Source organism: Antechinus flavipes, chromosome 3 (genome assembly GCF_016432865.1).
Source record: "Antechinus flavipes isolate AdamAnt ecotype Samford, QLD, Australia chromosome 3, AdamAnt_v2, whole genome shotgun sequence".
In the NCBI taxonomy this organism is placed as follows: Eukaryota; Metazoa; Chordata; class Mammalia; order Dasyuromorphia; family Dasyuridae; genus Antechinus; species Antechinus flavipes.
In genome coordinates this window covers 155,025,479-155,042,123 of record NC_067400.1, presented here as the reverse complement: position 1 = coordinate 155,042,123, position 16,645 = coordinate 155,025,479, and the positions used below count along the sequence as shown (strand labels likewise).

At 32.5% G+C, this 16,645-nt stretch overlaps 1 protein-coding gene across 2 annotated transcripts in view; it reads left to right on the top strand.

Moving 5' to 3' along the window:
• NALCN (sodium leak channel, non-selective) overlaps positions 1 to 16,645 on the top strand; it is a 513,455-nt gene that overhangs the window by 327,985 nt on the left and 168,825 nt on the right. For both annotated transcript variants that reach the window (XM_051984081.1, XM_051984080.1), the window contains exon 14: positions 7,303 to 7,440. In XM_051984081.1, the coding sequence (XP_051840041.1) occupies positions 7,303 to 7,440 (138 nt within the window). The remainder of the gene's footprint in view (positions 1 to 7,302; positions 7,441 to 16,645) is intronic.

The window sequence follows — 16,645 nt, the reverse complement described above, 5'->3', positions numbered from 1 at the left end:
AAGAAAACTGAGGTATCAAGACATAGCTTTCAGATTGGATAAAATGAGAGGAAAAGATAATGATAAATTTGGAGGGCATGTGGAAAAACTGAAACATTAATGCATTGTAGGTGGAGTTGTAAACTGATCTAACCATTCTGGAGAGCAATTTAGAACTATGCCCAAATGGCTATCAAATTGTGTCTTTGATCCAGCAGTGTCTCTATTGGATCTGTATCCCAAAGAGATCATAAAAAATGTAAAAGGGTTCATATGTAGCACCCTTTTTTGTGATGGCAAGGAACTAGAAAGTTAATTACTATCAGTTGGGGAATGGCTAAATAAGTTATGATATATGAATGTAATGGAATAGTATTGTTCTATGAGAAATAATCAGTAGGATGATTTTGGAGAGGCCTGGAGTGGCCTGGAAAGGATTACATGAACTGATGCTAAGTGAAATGAGTAGAGCTAAGAGAACATTGTATACAGCAACAAGCTTATATGATGATCAACTGTGGTGGACTTGGCTCTTTTCAGCAATGGAATGATTAAGCCAATTCCAATAGACTTGTGATGGAGAGAGCCATCTTTATCCAAAGAGAGAACTGTGGAGACTGAATGTGGATCACAATATAGTATTTCAGCTTTGTTGTTGTTGTTGCTTACTTGTTTGTTTTTTTCCTCATTTTCCCCTTTTGTTCTGATTTTGTGTGTGTGTGTGTGCAAAATAATAAATGTGGAAGCATTTTAGAAGAATTGCGCATTTAACCTATATTGAATTACTTGCTGTCTAAGGAAGGGGGAGAGGAGAGGATGAAGAAAAATATGGAACACAGATTTTTGCAAGGGTGAATGTTGAAAATTATCTTTGCATATATTTTAAAAACAAAAGCTATTAAAATAAAAAAAGAATTGTACAAGTATAAGCAAATGGCTGCATAACAGAACAAGAAACAAAATTTAAAAAAAAATAGACAAAAATGTTAAATAGTTCATTGAAAAAACAATTGGCCTGGAAAATAAATCCAAGAAAAGTAATGAAAGAATTATTGGAACTACTTGAAAGCCTTGATCAAAGAAAGAACATAAACTTCAATTAAAGAAATCATCAAGAAAAACTGCTCTCAAACCCTAAAACCAAAGGGTAAAATAGAAAATTCAAGAACCCCCCTGATCACAATCCAAAGGAAATCCCAAAATAGAAATTCCCAGAAATATTATGAGCAAATTCCAGAGTACCCAGGTCAAATAGAAAATACTTCAAGCATCCAGAAAGAACCCAAGCAAATACCATGGAGCCACAGTTAGGATCATCCAAGATTCAATAGCTACCATTTTAAAGGAGCAGAAGGCTTAGAATATGATATTTCAAAAAGAAAAAAGAGCTGGATTCAGAACTAAAGATAACCTATTCAGATGTAATCCTTTAAAAGGGAAAAATAGTTATCTAATAAAATAGAGAATTTTCAAGCATTCTTGATGAAGAAACCAGAATAAAAAAGATAAACATGAAAGAAAAATCATAAAGGAAATCATAAATGACTCAGGAAGGTTATGCTGCTTATAGGATGATGATGCATGTAACATCTAAGAATTTATCATTATTAGGACCATTACAAAGATTCTACATAGAAGGCATGAAAGTGACTTGATTATCTTGAAATAATATTAAAAATGCATAGGTAAGAAAGAAGGATGCTTTCAAAGGAGAGGAAAAGGAGAAGATTGAGTAAAATTATCTCATATAAAAGTTATATGAAAGTAAGAGTTTTTACGGTGGACAGGAGAAGGGTATAATTAGATCTCTCAATAATACAGAGACATTTGTTTTTGTCTATTAATAATAATGATGATAATATTATTAACAAAGAGAAACATATAGATCTCCTTAATTTAAAAATGGTTTTTATGCTATTCATTTTCAAATAAAAACTGAATGAATGCATAGAGAGGTGGTAAGAATCCACTTAAAAAACCAAAACATAAGAGAAGTAAATGATTTAGGTGTAAAGACCTTAGGAAGACAATCATAGAGCAAGAGCTGTTTGTCAATAAGGCAATATAAATAAGAAAAGTTAAATTTAACAAAGTGGAAGTTAAAGAAAATGTTCAGAGCATATTGGCAGATGAGGTAAATTGATGAAAGGAATAGGAAGTTGGGGCAAGGTGGAAGGGAGAGGAAGCATAGTGTGGCTATGAAACTAGGGGAAATTTTTTAGATAGGGTTGCTAACTTACTAAGATAAAATAATTTACTCTAAAGGTCATAGTAAGCAGGATGAATACAGAGAGGACTGGCGAGACTTAGATGAACTGATGCTAAGTGAAATGAGCAGAACCAGGAGATCATTATATACCTCAACAACGATACTGTATGAGGATGTATCCTGATGGAAGTGGATTTCTTCGACAAAGAAATCTAACTCAGTTTCAATTGATCAAAGATGGACAGAAGCAGCTACACCCAAAGAAAGGACACTGGGAAATAAATATAAACTGCTTGCATTTTTGCTTTTCTTCCCGGGTTATTTATACCTTCTGAATCCAATTCTCCTTGTGCAACAAGAGAACTGTTCGGTTCTGCACACATATATTATATCTAAGGTATACTCTAACCTATTTAACATGTATAGGACTGCTTGCCATCTGGGGGAGGGGGTGGAGAGAGTTAGGGGAAAAATCGGAACAGAAGTGAATGCAAGGGATAATGTTGTAAAAATTACCCTGGCATGGGTTCTGTCAATAAATAGTTATTTTAAAAAAAGATCATAGTAAAGCACTCAAAGGAGAGACATGAAAGATAATAATTGACTTTAAAAGTCTTAATAAAGTGCCCAGAGGGAAGGTATAATCATCCATGAATTAAAAAAAATAGGTACAAAGTTGTGATCAGTATTGAGAGCAGTACCAATTTTGCAATAACTTGCAGCATGAATATGACAGTTGTGCAGAATGTCACAAAAGACTTGGTGCAGTTTAAGCCTAGAGGATAATAAGCATTTGTCAAGTGCCTACTATTTCCAGGCATAGTGCTTTATAAAAACTTTCAGTCATCACAAAAGACTATGACTTTGAGGACACCCTATATTTTTAATATAATCATATATTATTTACTATGAAAGTTCTAAGATGAATTATTCAAGGATGGTTAGTGAACTTGTAGAAAAGGAAACAATTACAAAGTGTCAGTGTGCTTTTATTTAAAAAGCAGGTCATAGTGATTTAGAGCATTTTTCATGTGACTTGACATCTTTGATTTCCTTATCTGAAAACTGGCTGGCTGTTCATATCACTTGATTATTTATCATCTGGGGAATTGTTATTTTTGTGAATTTGATTGGGTTTCCTATATATTTAGAAAATCTTTATTGAGAAGCGTGCTATATAGTTTTGTTTTGTTTTGTTTTTCCCCTCAGATCATTGTTTTCCTTTTCATTATGGCTGCATTAGATTTGTTTGTGGAAGGTTTTTTTTTTTTTTTTAATTTCATGTAATTAAAAAATCTATTTTATTTCCTATATCTTCTATTTCTTGTTGGTCTTATATTCTTCCTTTTTTCCACACTCTCATAAAGCATTTGTGATAGCACCTTTTCAGTTCAGGGGTCCTCAAGCTTTTTAAATAGGGGGCCAGTTCACTGTCCCTCAGACTGTTGGAGGGCCAGACTATAGTAAAAACAAAAACTTTGTTTTGTGGGCCTTTAAATAAAGAAATTTCATAGCCCTAGGTGAGGGGGATGATCATCCTCAACTGCTGCATCTGGCCCATGGGCCATAGTTTGAGGACCCCTAGAATCTCATTTATCCATTTTGATCTTATTATAGTAGACAATAGTGAATCTATGCCTAGTTTTTGCCAAATTGTTTTCCTGTTTTCCCAGCAATTTTTGCTGAAATGGCTAATCCCTACCCTAAAAGCTTGGATTTGGGGGGTTATCAAACTTTAGATTACTATGGTCATTTATTACTCTGTACTGTGTATTTAATGTATTTCACTGATTTACTATTCTATTTCTCAGCCAGAACCAGATTGTTTCAGTGATTCCTGATTTTTTTTAATGCAATTTGAAATCTGTTACTGTTAACAGATTTCAGAAACACTGCCCTCCTTCACATTAAAAAAACAAAAAAGCAAAAAAATGATTCACTTGATCTTCACTCTTTTCCCTTCCAGATGAATTTTTGTTATTATTTTTTCTAGCTCTACAAATTAATTATTATAATGAAGCGAACTTCAAAAGCTTTGCCAACTATTTGAAATTCCTTATTTTTTAGCCTTATCAGGGCCTTGGATTTAGGCCATTTTTTAAAACACAAAATATGTTTGTTATTAAGATGTTTGGCATGGCTGTATCATTTAATAATTTTCTAATGTTTTTAAAAGCTATGTATTTAATATGATGTCTAGAAAAATTTGGCAGATGTGTTCTATAAGAGCAAAAGTGTGTTATTAGTGTTGTCATATTAGCATTTAGACATGCAACTCTAATATGCTGTAAATAACATGTTGTGGTTCAGAGACAAAAACATGAAAATCTACTAGGAATTTTAAATGGGTGGCTTGATCTGAAGAAAACAAGAGCTAAGACAGCTCACCACCCTCCTAAATCTTTTGCATTATTTAAACATTATTTACCTACAAGAAGCTGGAAGAACTGTTTTCAGACATAATTCTGATCATGTTACTTTCATCCCATTCATCTCCAGAATAAGTGCTGATTTATGTACATGACATTTTCTGCTATGCTACAGAAACTTCTACACCCTGGAAGCTCACCCCATCTTGAGACTACTTCTCATTTTTGAAGCATTCTCCATTCAGGACTCACTTGATTGTCTGGTTCTTCCTAAAACTTCTAATTTAAGAAGATCTATGCTAAAAATATCATCTTTCCTCTCCAGGCTTGCACTGTTAAATCTCTATAAACCAAACACTAATACCTTCTTCTAACACACACACACACACACACACACACACACACACACACACACACACACACACACCCCTTTTTACTTCCCTCTTTTGTGCTGTCTTCCCCCTTAAGCATGTAAATACCAATAATTGGAAATCTTTAAAGAAAAAAAAACTTTAAATAGAATGCAACTTCCTCAAGTCCAGAGACTATCATTCTGTTTCTCTTATACTTAGCACAGTACTTAGCACAAGTTCTTTTTTTGCACATAGCAAGTGCTTAATAAGTGCTTGTTGACTGCTCTCCTTGATCAAAAACCTCAGTGGCTATTTATTACCTCCTAACTTGGCCTTCAAGGAACCAACCACAGGTTTTGTTGGCGTCAGCTCTCAGCAGTTCTACTGGCTATTAATTTTTCAGCATATGATCATTTGTGCCTTGAAAGTTGGCTATAAATCAGTGCTCAATTTATCATTAATTTTTTAGATTTAGGAGGATTAAAGTAAATTGTTAATAATGCAGATTAAACTTTAAAATAAGTTACATAAACATGGTTTTTAGAGAGCTGATTGTTAAACATTTACCAACATACCTCTAAGGGAAGTTCCAGCTTTCCTTTCTAGACTTAATCCCTCATTGCTATGTTTCAAAATTCCAGCCAAAAAAGGTAAATTGCTATTCCCAAAACACACCCCATAGCCTCTCACCACCATTCCTTTGTTCACATTGTTTATAACATTATCTGAACAATTTCTATTAATGCTTCAAATATTTCCATGAAGCCTTCCTTCTTTCTTTCCCACCAGAACATTCTTGCATTTCTTTGAACTAAAACAGCTCTTTGTTTGATGTACACTAAAAAGGTAGCACATATATGCATCAGTGGAAAAAATTGACACCAGTTTGCAGTTATTAAAAATAATTCTTTCCTTTCCTGGGCTAGAAAATGAACTGTTACAAGCTGTCCAGTTCCCAGGTGTTTGTGTACTAGTTGGAGAGTTTGTATTTACTTTGAAAAAATACTTGGAAGTATGGAGTTCTTAATTAATTCAAGTTAATTAAATCAAATTCAAAATTAATTCTTAAATAATTCGAGGAAACTGAGGATATGTTAATTCAATGTTTCTGAACATGTGTATTTGAGGATAGATCCTTGGGAAAATTGAGGGTGCTTTTCAGACCATCAGTTACAGATTTCTAAAGTACCTCCTTGGGAAAAAGCTCCATTTAAGTAACAAATAGTGGATGAGAATTTAATCAGCTATAATCATCATGTCCAAGGGTACTAGTTGATTCATTGCATTTTCATCCCCAGTGCCTAGGACTATTTTTGAAATATTATGTTCCTTAATCAATTCTCTCTAACAGATTAACATATTATATTATATTCATTTATAATGTTATATTATATTCATATATTACGTAATATTATATCATAATATATATACATATATATATAATATGTTAATAATAAAAGCAGTCCCTCTCTCCTGTGTCTAATCAGCATGATTGAGCTACATTGGGTTTCTTTTTTTTTTTTTTTTTTTTTTGCTGAGGCAATTGGGGTTAAGTGACTTGCCCAGGGTCATACAGCTAGACAGTGTCTGAGATCAGATTTGAACTCGGGTCCTCCTGACTTCAGGGCTGGTGCTCTATCCACTGCGCCACCTAGCTGCCTCTACATTGGGTTTCTAACTGATCTCCCTGGGGCAGTGGTCTACTTTCAAGAGTCTTATAGTCACCATACAAATAAAGAAAGAATGGGAACAAGGGAACAACTGGACTTGGCACTTTGTGAGCAATTGAAAGTAACTGAAAGCATGTACTTTCATATTTTACCTTGATTATTACTACATATAATATTAGACTTCTTTATATGTTGATTCATTTTACTAAGCTTTTTTTGTTTTTTGTTTTTCCTTTTTTCTTCATTGTAAGGGATTACTCCTTGGAAAGAAGAATTCTTTGGAAAATATAAATGACATTAAGGAATATATCATATCAATAAAATTATTTTTAAGTTTCTATTCTAAACAAAAATTATTTTCATTCATTACTTATCTAATCAACTAGACTCTAATTTCCATGAGGCAGGGATTATATATACATACATACATATATATATGTCTCACCTTAGGAATGCCTTGAGTAAATATTTATTGAATAATTGTATCAATGATTTTTTAATTCTCACCTTCCCATACCATATATTTAATTTTTTAATTATGATTCTTACAAGTTTATTCTTTGATGCTTCTTAACCATCAATATGCCTAAATGATAGCCATTCATTCTGACTCTTCTTAACCTCACAACCTACATTTTGAAATTGTACCTGCATAAACCAATTTTCAGCACCAATTCAGACCTAATGCTTGTATTTTAATACGTTTCTTTTTTTTCTCTTAGGCATTTATGTCAATGTTCCAGATTCTTACCCAGGAAGGGTGGGTAGATGTCATGGACCAGACTCTCAATGCTGTAGGCCACATGTGGGCACCTGTGGTTGCCATCTACTTCATTCTTTATCATCTATTCGCTACTCTGGTAAGTTAGACATGGAACACTGAAATTTTTTATCACCATTGTTTTTCATTTTAGCTTGGGTTTTATAATGAGCATCATATTTACTCTATTATAGCATTCTTCATGAGAGCCAAAAGATTAATTCTTTGATCTCCCACATGTCATGAACTAGCTTTCAAATTTCTAAAGCAAGTAGTTTCCCTTTACCAGGTATGGCTCCTTGCTGGAAGAACCAGATCCCTTTGCTCATCTGGTACTTTTAACCATTGTAAGCATTCACAGTTCAGATAATTTAACAGTGAAACCAAGGCTTGTTATTTATCATGTAGAGACACTCTCCTCAGTTTCATTATATTCTCTTCACAGCTGTAATTAAACCGGAGACAGAAGACTAAGACCTCAGGGTGCTATTTGTTAATTAGAAATCAGCACAATGTTTTCATGCTGTGTTCTCCTGAAAGAAGCACATGGGAGAAAAATGCATGATGGTAGGTGAAGGAATAGCTTGATAAAATAAAATATTAAAATCCATGAGAAAGTCAATCCTGTCAGAAAAAGAGAAATCACTCCCCAATCTATTTCCATGGTAGGGGTAAATAAAGTTAGAAACTATTAACTAGGGAACACTGAAGAATATATTGCATAGCCCTGTGTAACTGGATAATTGCCTGTGTCAGTGAATGGGACCTCCATATCTTCAAGAAGCAGCCTTGAATACTAGTAACTTGTGACTGATCTAGTACCATGCTTTTACTTCCATACTTAAGGCAAATGAAAAGTACAAATTCTAGACCTGACCTGTTTCCAAGACATGGGAGGTGATGTTTTGAAATGAAAAATACCTCTACATTTAGAATTAGCAAGAGCCTGGATTTGAATCTTGCCTCTCCCACTTACCATTTATTACATAGCCTCCTTTTCCCTTCAGTTTCCCCATCTATAAAAAGGAAATAATTATTGCAGTAACTATTATATATAAAGCATTATGTTGATATTACTTATTATGTCTTAAACCCCCTTCCTAACTCAGTGATCATTTTAGAAAAATGTCAGTTGAGTAGCAACTGTTTGCAAACTATATAGCTGAAGAGCAAATAGAAGGGTGTGGGGAAAGATATGTAGAAAATATTGTGGTATATGAGAGGAACATTGCAAATAGTGAAGTTTTTTATTTTAAAATCTTGACTTTCTTTTCCATAATATCTGTGGCAGTGGTCCATGGCTAGCAACTACAGTGACTTGCTAGAGTCAGCTTATACTAAAGAGTAAGAAGCAATTTCATGTGGGCATTTACACTTGGAAACAGCAAGCATTGTAAGTGAGGACTTGATTTATTATATCATTGATTTTCAAGACATGAGAAAGTGATGGGAAAATGAATTCTGTTTATATGCTAAAAGAATTAGACCAAGAAGCAATCTCTCTCCAGATCCCCTGGAATAGCCAATCTTGGATATGTTTTCAAGCTCCAGTATTTTATGGATCTGTTCTTTTAATCAAAGTTACTATACTTTTCATTTTCATAGATAAATCACTACTTTTTATGCTTTATCAAAGAATAATATTTATTACCTTTTTTAATAGGAGATAGTTATTATTATTTTACTCATATTATTTTCATTTCTTATCTAAGATACTTGAAAGTGACTTTTTCAATGTGTAACTTCTTGCATATTAGCCACTTAATCCATTTGTCTTCATTTTTGTCTTATTTTACTTTTTAAATTAGTGCCTCCTCTTCTCTCTTCTTTATTTATTATCATTGTCACAAAATGTTATACAGTAAAAGATGATTTGTTGTTATTTGGTTTAATAATTATGTGTATTTCTACAAGGATATGCTATACCATTATTTTTGCAACCTTACTGTTTAGATAAAACATGATAAGCTAGAAATCACAAGAGGCTACTGGAGAATGTTAGGGAAAGTATGGCAAACAGAGTGATAGAACAGAATTGATCCTAGGCAAAACTGTGACATAGTCAAAATAGCTTAGGCCATATGTTGGTGTCACAATACCAGTGTTTAAGTTTCTGCTCTGCCACTGACTTGTAACCATTAGAATTAAGGTAATTTTCCCCCTTGGCTTTGCTGGACTCGGGTAAAAGTTCTTAACCTGGGTTGGTGAACTTATTTTTAAGAATATTTTGATCACTGTTTTTAGATAAAATTTCTTTCCTTTTTAATCCTTTATAATTAATTTTAAGTATTTAAAAACTTTTTTTTTCTGAAAAGTGTTTTGCCAGCTTGCCCAAAGGATCCATCATGCAAACAAAACAAAACCAAAAAATTAAGAACTCCTGAAATACAGAATCATTGAAAAAAAATAACATAATTAATAGCTTTGCTAAAGTAACAAAATTTAAAATAAAGCCACAAAATTCAAGACTTTATGTACTTAACAAAATTTGGGGAAAAGAGAAAGGATAAAATTTCATTTAGCATAATAACAAAGTATTAATGATTTCAGAATCAATTGTCTACCAAGCCACACAGGATCACAGATTTACAGTTGGAGAGGAATTTAGAGCTCATTAAGTTTTATGCTCTTGTTTGATTAAGTTAAGGAAACTGTTTTTATGATTTGCCTATCGACAGACAACCAGTAAGTATGTGAGATGAGGTGAACAAAGATTTTTCTTACTCGAGATATAGCTCTCAGTTCTTTTCATCATGCTTCCTCACTGTAAATACAACAGGGAAATACTTTTATAGACATAAAAAAAAATTAGTATTTAAGAGATGGTCAATGTTGGTGATAAGGTCATAATCAAATCCATGATCCTACCCAAATTTCTAAGTTGACTTGGGTTTTTTTTTTACTTATCAGATTACTAAGAGGACATTTTCAAGAATTTGACTAAATAGTAAATTTTTAAATGAGGAGGAAAAGGAAGGGTTTATATGGTGCTCATTACATGTCATTGTACTAGATGCCTTACAAATAGTATGTTATTTGATTTTCATAATAATACTAGGCAATAGATATTGTTATTATTCCCATTTCAAAGATGAGGAAACTGAGGGGAAAAGAAGTGAACTGACTGGCCCATCATCATACAAATCAGGTTAGAAGTCTAATTTGAACTGGTCTTCCTGGGCCAATGTTCTATTCAGTATTCTACAAGCTGCCTCTACTAAATAATAATACAGTCATTTAGAGACATAAAAGATGAAAAATAATGTAAAATAGTCTGTGGATGGGAGAAGAAATCTGTAATTCTAGTTAGCATAAGAATTTCCCTGTGAGGAAAATCCCTCTGTTAGTAAAAATACATACCTACTTTGCATCCAGAGTGTTCATAATGAAAGATGGTGAAGATATTATTGGAAAACATGATTCAGGAGTAATAAGTGAGATAAAGTTTTGAAAACTATAAACATAAATAGATGATTCAAAAAAATAATCAAAAAAATAAATAACAAAAATGATGAGCTCAAAATAATATATAGAGTGAAATTTACACTCCATATGATATTACAAACTATATGATAGTTTACAAAAAAAAATAGCTTTTTACCAGTGCAGTCATTTCTGCATCAATTAACTATATAGAAAAAGTTCACCAGCTTTCTAGAGCTAAAATCAAAATTAATAATATTAGATTAAATTTGAAGAAAAACTGGGAAGCTACATTGTTTTGAGAACTCAAATTTGATGTTTTTTAAAAACTTAATGACATTAAAAATTGGGGAATGCATAAAAGAGTAAGCATTGACACAGAATACCATCTGTGTCAGATGATATTTAATGAATTTTATTCAATTTAATGAATTTAAACTGAAGTAATAAATTGCCACAGACGAAAGCAAAAGCACTTAAAACCACATTAGTCAGCAAAACCTTGCTCCTCTTTAAAAAGAGAAACTATTTTCCCCCTTCCCTTTTAGCCCCAATACTTAGCTCAGTGCCTAGCACATAGTAGATACTTAATAAATACTTGTTGACTTACTGGTAAATAGAAAAATATAATGGCCACAAGTTATATTAACTTAGAATAGAAATTTATTTGAAAAAATCTTACAGTGAAAAAATATGAACAGTATCATATTATGAGCACTAAAGGAGCAAGAAGCAGTCAAAGACAAAAATAAATATATGGATCCCAAATAAGCCAGATCACGTAAAGAATATTTAAGGATGAAAACTGAAAGAACAACAAAGAGAGAAAAAATTAAGAAGCCCTGTCAAGGTTTCTTCACACAAAAAACTCCCCCAAAACCAACATTTTTTTTCTATCAATGGTATTTAAAATGCCAATTTTGAACTCTACCATCATCACAGTTACTTTTCTGCTACAAAAAAAAGAAAAGAAAAGAAATGTATCTGGACAGATAAAATGGGAAGAACTACTGTATTATTCATAAAAGACAACAAAATCTTGAAGACACCAAACATAGGGGGAAAAGTGTTGGATATTATTACCAAAAAGAGGTACTGAAAAATGTGAATAATTACTAAACAATATAATTACATTTTGACCTCAATGCTATTCAATAGAGCTATAAAGTGAGAATGCACTCTTTATCCAGACTACTGGACTATTCACATAGCTTGGATGATGTGAAAATCAACAATTTTCTTCTTTTAAATTAGATGGAGGATTACTAGGCTTTTCAAACTGCAATGCAGTTGATCTTTCTTTAATGTGTTGTCTCCTCTCCTTGAGATGTGAACTGGAGAACAAAGCTTTTTCTATGGCCTTTTACTGTTTATATCCCAAATGTTTAGTGAACAGTATTTCATATCAAATGAACGAGAAAGCTTTCATTTATTCATCTCAACAAAATTTTATTTGTTTCAAGAGCATATTTGATGAAGACACGCAAAGTAAACATGCAGACTTTGGTAAATTATTTTCTATGCCACATCAAATTTTAAGTCACACAACTGTTTGAATACATGAGTCCACTGTATTTTAGTTTTTCAACCCTGTAATATTTATAATTGGTATCTGGAACTGAAGGGAGGAGGAATTGGAGCTGTAATTTTGTTGCCACAAGGAAATTTCTTCCATCAATACAGATCTCTTCTATATCTTATCTTCAAAAGTTGGTCCAGGTACTGATTGATTAATTTACTGAAGATCATATAGACAATATATGTCTAAGTCAGAGTATGAGCTGATATGTTACTAACTCCAGGGCCAAATTCTAATCTTTTTGCTAGTGTGAAGTTTATTAGCCTTATTAAGTTTTATAATAATTTTTATTTATAATTATTTACATTAATTTTATAATATTTATAATTATTACTATATCATGATTGCTTCTCTTACGTGTATTATAAATGAATAAAATTCTGGATGTCCAACCAATACTTAATTCTTCTTCAGCAATTGATAATTAATCTTGATACAAAGTATTGAAATTGATGGCACTAAAGTGAGCTGGTTGATTTTTTTGTAGCATCCCATTTATAAGATTTTTTTCCAAAAGAACTCATCTAAATGTGTAATAATTTGAAGATTATAACCTTGGGCTACTTATTAGTCATTTTGATCCCTATTTCAGGATGGTGTTTTTGAGTTTCAACATGTATTAAGTTTAAACCCTTGTGCAAGTATTTATTTCCTTCCTGTTAACTATTTTAACAACCATAAATAATCATGTTTAAGCAAAAAGATAATTGTCATCCACTCTGGCCAGTGGTGCCATCTGACTGTGTGTGTTCCTGATTCAATTTTTTCAGGGCCAGACATGTGCCAAATGGCAAAACATGTTTTCCTACAGCTTGTACTGGAACAAAAAGCAGCATGTCATCTCATTGTCCCCTGGAGGGTACCAATTTGTCAGCCTAGAATAAAAATTAAACTCAGGATGCACAGTGAATGCATATTCCATAAGCATTATTTAGCACTCTTTTTAGACCACCCTCATATCAAATGGCTTGTTTGCTCTCTGTTTTTGTCTTCTCACATTATCCTTTAATTAAGTTTGATAATATGCTCCCCCTTCTCAAACCAATTCTCTCTATGATTAGTGAATATAGAATGCATATAACTTTTACCACATGAAAGAAACACTAGGTTTGTGTGTAATTTCCCTTATAATGGTTTCAAAGGAAAAAAATGATGAGAATGCTTAAAGATAAATAATTTAGCAGGCATTAAAAGTCTTATTAGCTTTTAAGTGCAAATATCAAAGAAATGAAATCCTAACATAGCTTATACAGTATCCATGTACTGAAAATCTATATTCATTGACCAAAATGCAGCATAGTCCAGTGTGAATTATATAATTTGATGTTTTTAAAAGTCACTGACAGTGTATCCCCATTGAAAATATCCTAATTTATATTGTTGTGATTAAATTCATCCTATTAAAAAGATGGAAATTGTTTCTAGCCACAAGCTGCAAGATAATATAGAGTAGGATATCATTGTAAATGACAAAACAAAACAAAACCGATTATAGTCTGCTGGCCAGACTCCTGCTGAGTTTCAGACATAAGCTTCAAATTAAACAAAACTAGCACTTATTAATAAAGTTCACACTTGAAAAAGGAAATAAGATTAAAGATGACATTTCAGCTAAAGGGCCATCTTTAGGCTATGTGGAGAGATTGAACATGGGTGGAATCACAGAGTAGATGGAAGCTATTTAAAAAAATAAAAGAAAATAGAAAATGAAAATTGAAAGAAAGGGGAAGAGGCCATGACTGTATGGTGAGTTTGACTGTAAAGTAGGTCATGCTATTAGAAAAACAAGCCAGAGGAAGGTTAAGAATGGAGAAAGGTACTATATTTTTTTAAATAGCTTTTTATTTACAAGTTATATGCATGGGTAATTTTACAGCATTGACAATTGCCAAACCTTTTGTTCCAATTTTTCCTCTCCTTCCCCCCAGCTCCTCCCCTAGATGGCAGGATGACCAATACATGTTAAATATATTAAAGAATAAATTAAATACAAAATAAGTATATGTGACCAAACCATTATTTTGCTGTACAAAAAGAATTGTACAATTATTGTACAATTAGCCTGTGAAGGAAATCAAAAATGCAGGCAGGCAAAAATATAGGGATTGGGAATTCGTTGTAATGGTTCTTAATCATATCCCAGAGTTCTTTTGCTGGGTGTAGCTGGTTCAGTTCATTACTGCTCCATTGGGACTGATTTGGTTCATCTCATTGCTGAAGATGGCCAGGTCCATCAGAATTGATCATCATAGGGTATTGTTGTTGAAATATATAATGATCTCCTGGCCCTGCTCATTTCACTCAGCATCAGTTCGTGTAAGTCTCTCCAGGTCTGAGAAAGGCACTTTAAAAGAAATGAAGCAAAATATAAAAATAAATGATAACTTTCAGTAACTTGATCAGTGAATTGTACTAAGCCTAGAAGCGATACTCTATGCAGACAAAAATGTCTGTTGAGTAAAGTGAGAGGGAAAGAGTTCACACAGAATCTAAAGCATCTAGGATGTTAGACTTTAAAACTGAAAGAGACCTGAATTAAAAAAAAAAAGGCTAAGAACTCAATATATTCCTATCCCCATTTTTTTTTTGAAGATGAGGATTCTCAGCCTTAAAAAGACATAATTGACTTGCTCAGGTCACAGAGGTTACATGTGCCACAGCTAGAATTTGGCTCCCAGTCCCACTCTTATCCCTTTGCCTCTTGGGGCTTAATGATAATAATTTACAAGTGTGTGGGACTTTTAGGCCAGCAAAGAGCTTTTCCTCTCAAAAGCCCTAGGAAGGAAAACATCCTCATTTTAACCAAGAAATTCAAATAATTGAAATGAAATTTTCCTCTGATTACATGAAGTGTCAGAGCTATTCTGATCTGAATCTCAGGGTCTTTGACACTGCCCTTAATGCTGTTTCTATCCAATTAAACCATTAGTCATAAAATTGTTATGAAGAAGTAAGTTTTTTGTTGTTGTTGTTGTTGGATTTGCTGAGTCTGAAACATATAAGGAGAAATGATCATATTAACTTCCTTTTAGATGTAAAATGGCCCAATGAACACAGTAATCAGGGGGAAAAAATCCCTTCAAGTTCCATTTTAGATATTTACTCCTTATGTAGACCTAGTCAAATCCCTTGTCTCTCTAAAATTCAATTTCCCCAATTATAAAATGAAGCAAATGGAATGAATGCCTTTAAATTTCTAAACAATGATCTTCCTGTAGCACTGTGGATGTTTGGTCTGTACTAGTGATTTAACTTCTTGGCATCCTAAACATAAAACTAAGGTTGTAACTTGGCAGAGCAGTTGTCATTTTGTGACAGTGAAACTATGCAGTATTAACTATAAGTTATTAAATTTTATGACACTAAAACTGTACATTATTAACTGTTAATCTTTCTCATAAGATCATGGCATGTTGAGCAAAAATGCACAAGGTCATCAAACCCATTTTTCATATTATAGACCCCCTATATACCAATGTATGTATATAGACAATATATACAGTGTCAATGTTGTACATCATTATTTTCCCCAGTTTTTGTAGATATCTTCAAGGAAAACTTTCCAAAGATGGAATCAGAGCCCTATCTTCTGAACGTTTCTCTTTAATTTGAAATGCATTTTTAGGCTTAGATTTTCAAAATTTCCAAAAAAACTTGTGGAAAAGCATTGGGAAAATTATTAGTGGTTTGGGGATAGAACTAAGGATTATATGCAGCATTTTAAATGAATATTAAGAATTTTCACATGTAGAAGGAATATTTTTTCCTAAAGTAGCAGTGGCTATTATAATATTCTGTGAGGTAATAATGTAGTTTCAGAAATAAAAAATGTTATAAGCACTATCACAGGTCAGGGTGAACGAACAATTTAGAGTTGGCAAATTATAATGGATAAAATGTTTCATCTTAGTAATGATTCATTATGAACTTCTCAAAAATTGGTATGGCATAAAACTGTTAAAAGTTCTCTACTACATTAATATGCTTCTTGATACACATCCTTCAGGTATATCTAGTAGCTAATGAACTATTTTTGGCACAGGATGTGGCCATTTTGAAAAAAAGCATATTGAATAATAATACATAATAAATATTTATAGATCATTTTTTCTAATTATCTTAGATTGTTCATATGCATTGTTACTATTTTTTCAAAGGAAATTGTGATTTGCATTAATAGCATCCAGTTATTTCTGAACTATTGATTCTTTTACACATTTCCTGTGTATTAAGATGAGATTTTTTTTTAAAAATGAATTTAAGTCCTAGCCTAGCTGTAAGGTGGAGCCCTACAGCATTTTCC